Source organism: Gopherus evgoodei, chromosome 5 (assembly GCF_007399415.2).
Source record: "Gopherus evgoodei ecotype Sinaloan lineage chromosome 5, rGopEvg1_v1.p, whole genome shotgun sequence".
NCBI lineage: Eukaryota > Metazoa > Chordata > Testudines > Testudinidae > Gopherus > Gopherus evgoodei.
Window position 1 is genome coordinate 1,956,013 of NC_044326.1, and position 14,420 is coordinate 1,970,432.

The following is a 14,420-nucleotide window of genomic DNA, read 5'->3' on the forward strand; positions in this document are numbered from 1 at the left end:
CAACTCTCTTTATTCACCTCTGCTTCCAAATGCATTATTACTCATTTCACCCTCACTCATCATTGGTGTTCTGTTGGCAGTGAAATTACATTCAGTATAATTAATTTATCAGAAAGCCATGCAGACTCTGCAATCATGGTATCTTTCCTTTTTTTTCCCCCCTGACCTGGAATGTGACGGAAAGCTTGCAATTTAATATTAATTTGCAGTTAGGGAAGTGAGAGGATGTGATCTTTGTCAGTTTTGTTAATTGGAAATTTTAATAGGGAAAAATCTGCATAAAAGATGAGACTCTCCTAAAATACTCCCTGCAACTGAACTTGTGACATTGCAGAATATTGTATCTGTACCCTTTTTCTGTATGGTACAAGGAGGATCTGGGAACATGTGTTGCAATTGCTTTGTATATAAGGTTTGACATTCCTGGTATTTCTAACCATCCTTATTGATGGATAAGTCTTGGGATGATTCAGATGTGTGAAGTAGGAGCTATTAAATGAAAGGCCGGATGCCTCAATCTTCACTAGAAATCTTGCCACCCAGGCATGGCTCTGATTCAGGCAGGGACGTAGGCATGTGAGTAAGCCTCATTGACTTCAGTGGAACTACGCACGGGTTTAACATTATAACCCATCCTGAATACCTTCCTGAATCAGGGCCAGATTGCATTAAACAGGTGTTAATAAAAACTGTTGGAAACAGTCTCAGTAAAAACCACACTCTCCCCACGAATCAGGTTTCACTTGCTCAGTTTCCCAGGTGCCAGTGTAACGCCAACAAACCCGGCGGCGGCAGGTGAGATCAAACCTGGGAGCTCTGAAGCTTTGTGTATGAAACTCTACTCGGTCTACTGCATGAGCCAAAAGACCCATGGCTCTTAGCCAAGGCTGTGGCAGACTCACCAATCTCTTGGTCTAGGGGCCACTAGCGGGCGACAGAGAGCCGCCCCAGGCAGGCCTGAGTTACACCCGCGTGAAGGATGCTGGATTTAGAAGGCAGGACACCTGGGTTCTGTCCCTCCTGTGTGACTGTGGGCAAGTCACTCCTCCTCCTCCCACATTTTGTCTCTTTAAACTGTAAACGTTTTGGGGCGGGGGCTGTCTCTTGCTAGGTAAAGTGCACAGCACCATGGGGCCTTACTGATTTACAAATAGTCAGAAGCTCCTTGTCCGGAAAGCGACAGAAAGATGCCTGTGAACGATACCAGCTGCAGTCTCACTGGAAGGATCTAGATCCCTCCCTCCTGGGAAGGTACGATTTGCCCCTGCATTTCCACGATCCATGCCTAAGCTAGCGTAGCTGGGTATCAGTGAGCATCCGGCGATCTCCCTCCCTGTATTGCTGTGTAAGCAGAGGCCATTCTGTCTTGCAGATCGCCACCACGGCACACCCATGCTGCTGGAGGGGGTCCGGTGCATCGGGGCGGAGCTGGAGTACGATTCGGAGCAGAGCGAGTGGCCCGGGTTCGACTAGCCGCTGAGGACCATTGCCTCCTTTTAGGTTTTAAATTTAAGCTTGAAATGTAAGAAGAACAAATAGTTCACTGGCTGCAGGATTCTGAATGCTCTAGTTTTGTGGTCACCAATGGAGCTTGTCTTGTGAGGTCTGGGCGCTGTGCTTTCACCCTCCTTCCCCTAATAGCAAACCAAACTGTAGGCCAATAGTTGTAAAGGGTTTTGTGAAGAGCAGGTAGCAGCTTATGACTCTGGCTCAGAGCTGAGAGTAAAACCAGGGCCATCACGGATTGGGTCAGGGTTCTCATCATCTTTTCAGCCTTAAAACTAAACTCTGTGTGCGCGCATGGGGCTGTACATGCTGGCATGTGAGTGGATGCCCGACCTCCTGAGCAAGTGTCACCTACAGGGCATCTGTCATATCAGAATAGTATTTCTTATCCTTAAATGTTGGTTATTTTTTCCTTCTCTTTAGTGATCTCATTGTCGCATGTGGCTTTGTCCAAAGTTTCTACAGCTGCCATTTAAAAACTGAACAGCTGATGTTTTCTCCCATCTCCAGTGGTGGGGTTGGTAAATACACCGGGTGGGGTGCGGTAGCTTCATACGCTTTGGCTGTTTAGTTTGTGTTGTCTCAGGAGTATTTCCAAAAACCAGGCATCTGTTGCCTTCCTAAGAGTCAGGAGCAATCCCTTGTTGCAAGCCATACGGTGTCTTGTTCTCTCTTCTGCTGCTGCTGCAATTTCATTTTATTTTTCATGATCTTTCGTGTTGCATCTTTAAACGCTCCAGGCTGGATTCTGATCCCAGTTGCAAATATGGAATTAACTCCATTTTCCCCAAGTGGGTGACTCCAGATTGATTCCATTGGCTTTCGGGGAGTTAACTCCAAGTTTACACCATTGCTGACTGAGAGCAGAATCTGTGTCGTAAGGGTGCAGTCTGCCTTCAGCTCTGCAGATTTAACTCTCTCACAAAGCAGTAGGGTTGGGTGCATGTACCTGAAGGCAGAATTTTCCCTTTAGGCTGGGTTGTTTGAAGGCATTTAGGAGAGTTGGGGGCTCAGTTCCACTGGGAGTTGGGTGCTTCACCCTCATAGACACCTTTGAAAATCCCAGTCTGAATTTTCATTTCTTAAATGTTGTCTGGTGGTTTTTGTTTTTTAAGACACACGGTACAAGGACCAGGAATAGTGGTTCAGTTCTGAAAGCAACAGAAGGATTTATGTGCCTCTCTCTATATATGTGTATGTGTGAGTTTTTTAAGTACAAAAAATATCTATATAAAGGAAAATAATAAACTTCAGTTGAAACAAAACAGAACTTGGTTTGTTTGGAGTAAAACTCTCTCCAGCGTGCATTTGTCTTGGTGCTAATCCATGTCTGCACAGTGCTGGGCCTGCTTTCACTAACAGGCTGTAGATTCTTTTCTCTGTTGTATACTGGGGAAAGTCATTTTTTATAATGTCTTGAAAAATCTTTCTGTTCTAAGTTAGACTTCCTTGTGAGAGCTGCAGCAGGCGCTTCTGCAGAGCAGCGTCCAGAGCTTCCCTTCGACTTCCCAGAGGTCTAGATTATTAGTTAATGTTTGGCTAGCCATGGCGTCTTGGAGCCCCAGTCACGGACCCGGATCTCAGTGTGCCAGGCGCTGGACAAACAGAAGAAAAACCAGTCCCTGCCCTAAAGAACTCAGTCTAAGTATAAGACAAGAGAGAGCTGGTAGAGCCAAACAGGATGTGAGCACAAGGTCAGCAGGACGGACAGCGGTTGTGCAACACACCAGCTATGTCATTTGTTAAGGTTATTGTTGGCATCACAGCAAATGAGAGTTAAAGGGGTTTGTTGGGGGAGGGGGCATTTGTGTTCCCGTTTTCAGAGATGCCGTTCACTTGAGATTCATTCAGAGAGCGAGTTGCATGAGGGATAGTGGCCAGCTGCTCAGAGTTAGGTCCCACAGGGATGGGCTTGCTACGAAGATGCAATTTGACATGTAGTGCTGGAGAGGAGTGAACAGAACCTTATGGCTACATTCTCATCGCAGCCAATCCTTCCACATGGGGCCCTCTCCAACCAGCACCATCCTGGCCCAAATAACCTCAGTCATCCGAAACTCGGATGAGCAATGTGTGCTGGGTGAGGACTTTCAAGATTCTTTGCCTTCTCCAAGCGAAAACCCAAGGACTGGGCCCTTTCCCACTGGCTTGTGTAGTAGGACCTCACCTGGTGCGAACCCGGGCCTGGAGAATGTGAAGAGCAGGGATTCCGTCACAACCACGGGGAAGAATCTCGGTGGCCAGGTCAACAGCTTCTTGTCTAGGGTGGGTCGATTGTTAGAACCTGGAATGTGCTCGCTTGGGGCTTTTAGCACGGCCACCCCGGGCTGTGACGGTTTGGGTAGCAAACCTGAGCTCAGAAGTACAGTGTGGCACAGAAGGAGAATCCTTTAGCTTAGTCGTGGCCATGTTAAAGTCCCAGGACCAATGGGGTTGGGTGGTTTAATAAAGGGGGCAGGGCTTCAAATATGTCATGTCCCACCTGCTCCTGTCTCTGGGCTGCAGAGATGCTTGTCTGCTTTATGACCAACTGACATAGCTGCCAAATGAACAGGACATTCATCTCCAGTGCTGCTCTAGACACATGCTGAGGATCAATCTGTTTGTGGGGCGATCTGCCTGAGCTTGTGCACAATGTGCCATAAAGCTTTTCCATTTAACGTTATCTGGGCTGTGTGGAAAGGGGATTCGAGACACCTGCTTAGTGAGGACGTGCCCAGGAACCACTGTCCTTAGCCAGGAGCAAAGCTGGCATGGCGAGGGGTCCTAGGTTGGGATGAGACATGATCTAGTTCCTGCGACCAGACTCGGAGCTGGACACCCCCAAAGGGTCATGGACACACGTGCTGGGTGTTACGCTCCTGTGCCAAAAACGTGTCTCGTCCAATCATGGAATAGAAACTTTACCATGTGCCAGAGGTTAGCCAACCGCCAATAGTGGGCGTGAGCGTTCAGTGAGCAGCTTTGAGTTGGCAAACGGTCAGAGAACACGTGACCACTAAGTGCGGTCGACAGGCATTAGGCTTGGTTGGCACCAATTTTCTAGCCGAAAAGGGAATAGAATTGAAATGACACGATGAGCCTTGAAATCAAAGCAGCATGAGTCCTACCGAGTGGCAGTGTGGGCTGGTGGGTAGAGGGCAGGGCTGGAGTTGGGAGATCTGGCTCTATTCCTGGCACTTTGCACCCACCCACGGTGTGTATCGCGTCAATTTTGTTTGTAAGTTCTTGGAGCAGAGACTGTCTTTATAATGTGTGTGGACAGCGCCTAGCACAGTGGAGCCCTGATCTCAGTTCGGGCCCCATGGGGCTACTGTTCTGCACATAAATCACACGTTTCGGGTTGAAGTATTAAATACCAATGAGCCCCACGGCTCTGCAATCCTAGCCGGCTCCCCTTTGGCTTGTCCAGCCAGCCGGTAACTTAGGCCTGTTGTGCTGGGCACATGAGGCACCTGGAAAGAGGAAGGAAGATGATGGAGTGTGGAATAGGCTCCAGCACATAAATCACTATCAGCGACTTGCCCTGCCCTCCCGAGAGCCTTCCAGACATTAACTGGGTAACTGATTTCTGCTGCTACTCACTGGCCCTGTGTCTATGGATTGCAGGCATCACTGGAGACTGCAGGGTTTTCCTTTCCCTAGTGCAATTTGTGCAGTGATTAAATCAGCTTGGAACGAAACCTAAAGAGAGGAGAACATAGCCCCTCCTTCGGCTAGCTCCCCAAAGCCCCTCACCGCACGGTGCCACGTGGTACAGCAGCCCTGGCTAGTCCACGCTGGGGAGCCAGGTGGTTAAATCAGACACTGGGTTAATGGCTTAGCAGCAGAGAGCATGGGAGCTTCAACAGCCCACGCTGGTCCCATCAGGCCCTTAGAAGCTGCTGTGTTTGTCTGATTGACAAGGGGAGCAGAGCGCTCTTGGGATCCAGGCACCGCAGCTGGGCTGAGAGGACTCAGCTCAGTTGCTGCTCTGCTCTAGACTCCTGGTGTGACCTTGGTCAAGTCTTTTAAGCACTTTAGGTCGGGCCGCACTGTGCTGTTAACCCAGGTCTGTGGGACCCAGGCTTGGGAACTCAGCATTTCCAAGCCTACGCTTGAGTGTCCACCCTGCACTGCAAGCCTGGGCTTACCAGTGCTGGGCCCCAGTCTGACCACTGTGCCAACACATCCAGATTGTGCTACACCAACCTTCTGACTCGGGGCTGTGGCTTGAGCTGTGTCCACACTGCAAAATGGCCGGGCTTGGGCCTGAATCACAACAGGACTGTGGCTGTGACTCACCCTCCTAGTAGGAGCTTGGACCTGGGTCCTAAGAGTGTTGCTGAGCCGAGTCAGTAACGTGTGTGTGGACGGAAGGGGGGTTGGACTCAAACCTGAGGCCACGTTTGGGTTTAGTTAGTGTGCTGTGTAGCCACACCCTGTGTTCCCCCAGGAGAGTCCTTCATCTTTCACAGGTGTGTTGTAAGCGTAGACTGTAGACAAGAACCAGCCATTGCTTGCTAGGTACTGCTGACCTGGGCTGCATTCAAACTCCCAACCTGCTGCTGTGAGTTCTCGTCAGCACATCTTGCTCAGGCATCTTCGATGCCGTTGAGTTGCTCGAGGGGTCCTGGATTCAACTCCCGATGGCGTGTCAGACTAACAAAAGCTTCGTCTCTGACCAGAGCTTCAGCCCCACGTGCTGCAAGTTGAGTTCAAACCTGCTTCCCTGTGGCCAGTGGTTCTCAACCTCCTGCCTTGCTAGGACCTGTTGCGATAACTGGTTCTCCTGTACCCTCCCGGTGACCGTCACTGCAAGAACCAAGTGACAGGTCATTCAATGTCCCCAGATTCTGCTTCTCAACCCATTTCCCATCGTGGGCTACATCTGCAGCTCTCTGTATGTTATGTGAGCCACATATTACCTGTATGGTCCTGAGGAGGTCACGTGGGCAGCAGCTGTGTGTTGATTGGGCCGTGGGTTGAGAGCCACTGACCTAGATCAATACAGGTCAATGGGAAAAAGTACAAGAAGGAGCCAGAAGTGAATTAGTTCTGACAAAAAGGCCCATTGATATAACTCAAGGACTGTGTTAAGATTATGGCTTGTATGCAAGAGAGGTTGGGGATCGGAAGTCAGTGGCGTAAAACTGGTGTGTGGGAAATTAGGCCTAATTGCTGGACAAAATAATGAAGGGACGGGCTCTCCTGCCACCAGGTCCTTGTGGGATCCTGAGAGGGACACATTTGTGGGGGAGAAATCAAGCAGCAGCTGTCTGACAGCTGCTGGCCAGGAGATGGGTGGACGAGAAGGCGTGAGCTTTACTATCATGGCGGCATGATCAGGATCCGCTGATTCACCACTGGGTTGTCATTGTTCCGACCAGACCGGACCAAGTGCAGGACCCAGAGGGCACCACCACCTCCACTGGCTCTAGCTGAATCCCAGACACCACCTGGGATGTCAGACGTTGGCAAACCCCTTGTGACGAACTGGGAAAGTTCTTAATGTTTTCTCTGAATACTGTGTTGGTGCCTCAGTGTCCCCATGGCAGTTCTTAAGTATCTGGCAGAGCAAAGGGCCAGTGCACCTAAATGCCTGGCACTCTGTCTCCTAGCAACTGATGGCCTGGGCCCCTCCTCTGCAAAGGTGCCAGCTGAAGGTGTTGGAGACAAAGGGATCAGGAGACCTCCTGGCCTGGGAAAGGAGCTGAGGAGAGAGGAGGGGCTGGGAGGGGTTGTTAGTCTGGAGCTGGCTGGGGTCAAGGGTGGAGGGCAGACCTGGGGGTCTGGCTCACTGCCCCCCAGAATGGACCCAGCCGAGGGGTGCGATTCGCTGTATCTACAAGCTCTGTTTTAGACCCTGTTCCTGTCATCGAATAAACCTCTGTTTTACTGGCTGGCTGAGAGTCATGTCTGACTGCAAAGTGGGGGTGCAGAACCCGGTGGCTTCCCCAGGACCCCGCTGGGGTGGACTCGCTGTGGGAAGCACACGGAGGGGCAGAGGATGCTGAATGCTCCAAGGAGAGACCCAGGAGGTGAAGCTGTGTGAGCTTCTTGCCCTGAACAAGTCTGCTCCAAGGGAGAGGAGGCTCCCCAAAGTCCTGACTGGCTTGGTGGGAGCAGTTCCAGAGCATCGCCCGGGGACTCCGTGACACCCCTTCCTCTCATCTCTCGGGTGTGTTTTTTCCTGTTCCCTTGTCTAATCAGAGCTTGGCTTAGCTGGCCAAGACTATATTTTGCAACGTTGCTGTGAGCCTGTGACCAGACAGGCAGTAAAAGCAGTTCCCTAACAAGCCTGATGCTGGGACAAGTTTGCCAGGGCTCGCAGTGGCTGATGAGACCATGGGCTGGGCCTGGGTTGTGCAGGCAGGGAGCTCGCCAATGAGTCAGCACCAGAGCCAGAAGCCGTGTTGTGTCTCGGCTGTTTTCTCTTCAGGGGCATATTTGTCTTTTAGCAAATCATCTTTGTCTTTAATAACCACCACACCAGTGACCACTCCAGCACATTTCAACTAACATCCTCTGTGTTCCCCAACAGAGGGGCAGCATCATCTTTGGTCCCACCTTGGAGACTGTCAGACAAGGGGCTGAGGTCTCTATACACCCCATCCCGAACCTTGTTAAAAACTTTAGTGCCAAGATCCCTTGGGCCCATTTATTCCAACTTAAAACAACAGGCCTCCACTCCCTCCCCACATGATCCCTCTCTCCTTCGGCTGGGCCCTGGCTCCCCTTTTGATTCCTTCACACCTGCTGGTGACCCCCATGTTAAGAACAGCTGCTCCGGGTTGAAGACGGCAGCTTAGTTCTTCTAGCACAGCACAAGGGCGAAAGCAGACCTGCTCTCACTGCTGCCTTAACCCCGTTCCCCGCCTCGAAAGCATTTCCCCCGCCCCGGCTGCAGAAGAGTATAATCGTTTATTCTGATTTCCATCACATAGCATATTTCTCTGAAACACAGGCTAGAGGCCTCACTAGTGCCACAGATCCGGCCATAGTGCCTGGCTCTTCCACCTGGGGGAGGTTACATGTGAGATATAAAAATAAAAATTTGGGTTTACAGAAAAAAATATACTTATTGAAAGGAGCCGTTGTACCCAGTCACCGTTGTTTTCTCCTTGGGCACACGCCCTGGCAGTAACCTACAGATCAATTGGTATCAACTCCCTCTTCTTCTGCCCCAACCGAGTCTGTCTGTGGCCACTTTGGCTGAGTGGGGCCAGGAAAGAGGTTCCTGACCTTTAACTTCTGGGTAGGGACTACCCGGCCAGTAGAATATTCATTAGCCAACTAAGGCAGCTCCCAGGTGCCAAACGAGCCAGCAAAGCTGGTCGGCTGGGGCCGGTGGTGCGGCAAAGTGGGAATTTTTGTAATATCTTTAGGAAGTCCCAGCGTGCCTCAGTTTCCCCATATGCTGCATTGTTGCCTAGTTGGGGGGAGGGGAGGGGACAGGTCTGTTTGCTCTTGGCAGAGGACACGGATGTGAATGACTCTTAGCTGTCTGGGGCCTTAGGGCCCATATCAGAGGAGTATCTGAGAAGACAATGGCAAATCCAGTCCCTGGGACTTTGAGACCTAGCAACCAAGGACCATGGAGGGCCCACCCCTCGGCAGGAAGCCAGGCAGTGTGTGCCCAGCTGGGGAGGAGTGCAGGGGGGGTAATAGCCGCCTGAACGGGGACAAGGCGAGCTCAGAGGGACAGGGCTCCGGGCTCTGAGCTGACTAGGATGGAGTGTGCTATAACGTTCTTTTCCTTACGCTAACCCAGGACATCTGCAGTGTTCCAGTCATCTAATAATCCCCACTGCATCCCCACACTCTGTGAGAGTCCCTGTGTCGCTCCCTAAGATCATACAAGTCTCCCTGGGGCCCCATCTCAGTGGGACTCGCTGAGCAGAGCTCACTGGGGGAAGAAGGGATGCTGCAGGCCCGGAGGTCCAGCCTAAGGAGGCGGTGAAGCATGGCTCACCCTAAAGGAAGAATGAGACCCCTAGGGGGTCTGGCACTGAAGGGTTCCTCCTGGACACTGTTCCAAGACTGGGGCCAGAGCTCCGATCCTGCAGCTCTGTGCCCAGTGGCAAGCCCTAGCGGGGTACAGAACTGCAGAGGTGAGCGCAGGTGAGCTGGATGCACTCCTGGACAGAGCGGGACCCCACAGAACTGCCAGGGCAGGGCGCTCCCACGGGTTTCTGGAGGAGCAAGTGCCACTTGCCGCGCTGCATGCAGAGGTCACCAGGAGAACATCAGCCGGGGAGCTCTCTGAACTTCACGCCAGTAAACCATCCAGGCAATGGGGCCTGCATCATGGAGACAGAGCCAGTTCATCACCTAGCCTCCTGCTGGCCACCAGGCTGCGTTTGCTGCCAGCTGGGCTCTGCGTTTGCTTGGCCGAGACACACACGTGTGCCTGGGTGCTGGGCTGGCGTTCTGCTGAAGATCCTGCTAAGGCTCTCTTGAGAGGCCTTTGAGACCCGAGCCATCAGTCTGACTGGCTTGAGCCTCACGCGCCAGGGGGAACTTTCCCAAGATAAAACAAGCCAAGAACAAATCCTGTTTCTGCGTGAGAGGAAGAAGGGTTTACAGCCGGAGGAGGCCTTCTCTTGTAGCGTTCCTCCTACAGGAGCAGAGGGCCTGTGACTCCGGGAACGCACAGAGTCCTTCTCCCTATTCAAGGAGGCTGCTGGCAACATTGTCCAGCTCGAGTGCAGCAGCTATGGGCGTAGAGCTCATGGAAACTTGGTTAGAGGCTGGATCACTCGACGATTCCCTCTTCTGTTCGTTCCCTCTGAAGCACCTGGCACTGGAGGGCAGGATACTGGGTAGATGGACCAGTGGTCTGACCCAGTCTGGCCGTTATGTTCTTAGGGTCACCGCTGCCTTGGCGTGTCCCCGTAGGATAGATTTTCTGCATCACCCTGCTGTGGCAGAGGGTAGCCTAGTGATACAGCAATGCCCCAAGGTGAATTCAGGACTCCTCCAATGGAGCGTGTCTGGGGCAGGGACATGAAAAGCATGGCTGGAACCCTGACCGCGACCCCTGCCAAAGTCCTAGTGAGGACCATGGGTTCCCCATGGCTTGATTAGGTTTGCGAGTCCATGAACCATTGTTCCCTGGCAACGTAAAGCTCCTCCAAGTCCAGTATCTCTGCTGCTGAGGATGCGAAGTGACTGCATCTCGTGGTGTGAAACCCACATGGATGTGAGCACCGAGGCATGTGCTGTCAGGGGAGAGGGGCAGATGCCTGTGGAAGACCCCATGCCCCTGCAGCCTCTGAGCTGTCCCTTCCTTTGGGGCTCAATTGGACAGGAAGTCGATGGCAGCCCTGACCGTCTTGGAGGTCCTGACGTCCATAGCTGCCACCTTGAGCTCCGTGTCCCCGAACTGCATGCTGGCCCGGATCTCCCGCCGCCGGCTCTTGGGGCAGGTTGGTTCGTCCACCTCATCCAGCTCCAGGCTGAGTGTGCCACACTTCCTCACTCCCGGGTCGGTGATGTAGACCACGTCGTCCGTGGCGCAGCAGTAGATGTTGATGATGATCTTCCGCTGCCCCAGCCTGGCCGGGCAGTAGCTCCTCTGCACCACCTCGCCCAGGGCCACCGACTGGTCCACGGAGACAAACTTCTCAAAGATGTCTGTGCACCAGTTCTTCCCCTCCTTCACCAGCAGCTTCTCCTTGGGGTGCTTCCCCTCCACAAATTTGTTGAGTACCCCCACGCCGTAGGTCAGGGGCGAGCGCCTGACCCTGACGATGGTGGGGTCAAGGCCGAAGAGCACCGCCCCTTTGAGGATGGTCAGTCCGACGTCCTGGGGGATGATGACGCGACACAGGCTGCCGAAGGCTGATTGGACGGCGTGCTGGAGCATCGCTGACTCGGCAAAGCCCCCTACCAGGAAGAGGAACTTGATCTCTTTGACGTCTGGCTTCTTCAGGAGGTCGTCTGGGAAAGGAAAAGAGTGAAACAGTGAACCTGGCCCTGCTACTGACTGGGTTTGGGTAGGCGGCCAGCGGCCATAACGTCTCCAGTAACCCCTGGAAGAGCAGGGGAGCGGCCCATGAGGGGGAGAGTGACTCAAAAGGAGCGGATCCAATAGGAGTTAACTGGGGAAAGTCCCAGTGAATCAGGGGGTGGGGTTCTACTCAGTGCGGGAGGGGGCGCTGGATGGGTTGAAGGGAAGGACGGATTAGGGCCCTCGCCTGGGACCCAGGACTCCAGGGTGCGATTCCCTGCTTTCACTCATAGGCCAGAAGGGACCGCGGTGCACATCGAGTTTGACCTCTCTCGTAACCCCGGCCCAAGTCCTGCCCTGAATTAACGCCTGTTTGAACTGGAGCCGATCAATCAGAAAATCGCCCTGTCTGCAGTTAAAAATTGCCCCAAAGAAGAATCAACCATGAGCCTTGGGGAAATTGTCCTGCGGGCAAGACTTGGGCGGGTCAGTGTCTCTCTGTGCCTCAGTTTCTCCTCTGATCAGTGGGGATAAGAGCTCTGCCCTCCAGCCAAACCCATTAAAAATGATGAAGCTCTGAGTCTGTGCCCCTGGGGGCTGGATAAGCAGCTAGGCAAAGACCCAGCAGGGAGAGTGGGCAGCAAATTTAGGCTGGAATTTGCAATCAGCAGACGTCTATGAAGCTGAGACTCCTGTGCATGTTAGGTCAGGTCCCTGGGAGGGCACAAACGCTAGTGCAATTTTGGGCAGCAGAAGTATACAACAGCCAGACTGGGTCAGACCAATGGTCCATCCAGCCCAGTCTCCTGTCTGCCAACAGTGGCCAATGCCAGGTGATTCAGGGAATGAACAGAACAGGGCAATTAGTGAGTGGTTCATCCCCTGCTGGCCAGTCCCAGCTTCTAGCCATCTGAGTTTAGGGACACCTAGAACACAGGGTTGCGTCCCTGCGCATCCTGGCTAATAGCCATTGATGGACCTGTCCTCCAGGAACTTACCTAGTTCTGTTTTGAACCCAGTTACACTTTTGGCCTTCACAACATCCCCTGGCAAGGAGTTCCACAGGTTGACTGTGCATTGTGTGAAGAAATACTGCCTTTGGTTTGTTTTAAACCTGCTGCCTAGTAATGGCATTGGGTGACCCCTGGTTCTTGTGTTATGAGGAGTAAACAACACTTCCTTATTTACTTTCTCCACCCCAATCACGATTTTATACACCTCAGTCATATCCCCCCTTAGTCGTCTCTTTTCCAAGCCCAACGGTCCCAGTCTTATTAATCTCTCCTCAGCTGGAAATTTTTCCATGCCCATATCATTCGTGTGCCTGTCTCTGTATAATTCTAGCAATGCTTATCTGAGATGGGCGATGGGACCTGCACGCAGCATTCAAGGTGTGGGTGGCCCTGGGTTTAGCTGGGAGCAGTTACCGGAGAGGGGCATTAGGATCTTTTCTATCTGATTATCTGTCCCTTTCCTACTGACTCCCACCGTTCAGTTTGCTTTTCTGGCTGCTGCTGGCCATCGAGCGGATGTTTCAGAGACCCAACCCTGCTGGCTCCACGAGCTCTCTCTGGAGTGGTAACTGCCCAGCGGGAGCCCAGCCCTGTGTAGGGCTAGTTGGGGTTATGGGTTCCGGCGTGCGTTACTTTGCACTTGTCACCACTGAAAATGGTGGCACAGGGAGAGGAAAGTCCCGTTCCTGCGGTCCTGCAGCGACGGCACGAAGAGCCCGGCCTGGTCACTGCGTTGTCAGATATTGACGCAGTGGGGGCCAGTCAGAGATGAGCAAGTGAAATGCTCAGGACCTGGGAGGGATCCATGGAGGAGTTAGATCTGTAGAACTGGTGGAGATGGGGAACAGACCAGGTGATTGGTAGTGGGTATGTAGTGGGGCATAGTCTGCCCCGTTCCCCGTTCTGCACTGTCTGAGCAGCTCACAGACATTAGCAAATTTCGCCTCACCCCTGTGAGGTAGGTATATCACCAGCCTGTTTTATATAGGTGGGGAAACTGAGGCACAGAGAGCTAAGTGAGTGGCCAAAGGTCACACCCAGGGAGGCTCTGGCAGTGTTGGGATCTGAGCCCTGGTCTCCTGAGTCCCAGCCCCGCCCCTGAACGCCGGAGCCCATCTTTCCTTCTGCGGTCACTGCTGAGGAGAATCTTGAGAGGAGAGGCCCAGTGAGGCTCTGTCAGGGCTATTAAACCCCCTGCTTCAGCCAACCTCTGTCAGCGAGTCAGCGGAGACCTAACGGGCAGCTTATCCCGTCTGCTCCAGCGGGGCTCTGACATCGGCCCCTGGCAGAGACGGGAGCCTGGGCCTAGGGCGTGACCCCGTCTGGCCACATCTCTGTTCTAGGCTGACCCCCAGGCCCAGTCAGGCTGTGGAGCGACTCCCACCAGAGCCAAGGGTAAGTGTCCGAACCCGCTGGTAGACGTGACGCAGAGAGCGACTGCAGCGGGCACGGGATGGACCCAGGGAACTGGAGCCAAGGACCAGCCTAGGTACTGTCTATCTCCCCTATCCCTGACCCTCTGGCGGGGGGGACAAGCTGTGATTGGAGCCCAGGAACCGATGCTGCTGCGTGCACTCGGGCGGAGGCACAGACCCGTGGGAAAGGCTGGAACAAGGGAGCCCAGGTTCGTGGCTCTGCCCTTCGCTCAGCAGGGCCTCAGGCAGCAAGGGGGGGCTTCTTTCTCCCCAGGCTGGATCAGACCCCACGATAAGGGAAGTAGCAGGGCTGGGGCGGGGGCTCGGCCTGGGGCCGGGGAGCCAGTCAGGGTCCCTTCGCTCGGCCCTACCGATGTGCCGGATGATCTGGCTGACGGTCGGCTGGAAGAGGTCGTTCATGGCCTCTGACGACATTCGCAGCATCCCCTGCGAGGACCACTTCACAAAGTTCACACTGGGGGCACAAGAGCAGAGGGCAGTGACTCTCCTGGGGTCCCACAGGCAGGGCCAATTGGTGCCCAGCCCCCCCCG

General features: G+C 53.4%; 2 protein-coding genes across 5 annotated transcripts in view; one reads left to right on the forward strand and one right to left on the reverse strand.

Annotated features, from left to right (window-relative positions):
• The window catches only part of C5H20orf27 (chromosome 5 C20orf27 homolog), a 181,374-nt gene extending 178,607 nt beyond the window's left edge, over nucleotides 1-2,767 (forward strand). For all 4 annotated transcript variants that reach the window (XM_030563249.1, XM_030563248.1, XM_030563247.1 and 1 more), the window contains one exon: nucleotides 1,373-2,767. In XM_030563249.1, coding sequence (XP_030419109.1) covers nucleotides 1,373-1,473 — 101 coding nt within the window. In that variant the 3' untranslated portion in view covers nucleotides 1,474-2,767. The remainder of the gene's footprint in view (nucleotides 1-1,372) is intronic.
• Nucleotides 2,768-8,375: 5,608 nt separating this feature from the next.
• The window catches only part of HSPA12B (heat shock protein family A (Hsp70) member 12B), a 59,165-nt gene continuing 53,120 nt past the window's right edge, over nucleotides 8,376-14,420 (reverse strand). Inside the window, exons 12-13 of the mRNA XM_030564644.1 lie at nucleotides 14,240-14,343; nucleotides 8,376-11,430 (exon numbers count right to left, since the gene is read on the reverse strand). Of these exons, the coding sequence (XP_030420504.1) occupies nucleotides 10,787-11,430; nucleotides 14,240-14,343 (748 nt within the window). The 3' untranslated portion in view covers nucleotides 8,376-10,786. The remainder of the gene's footprint in view (nucleotides 11,431-14,239; nucleotides 14,344-14,420) is intronic.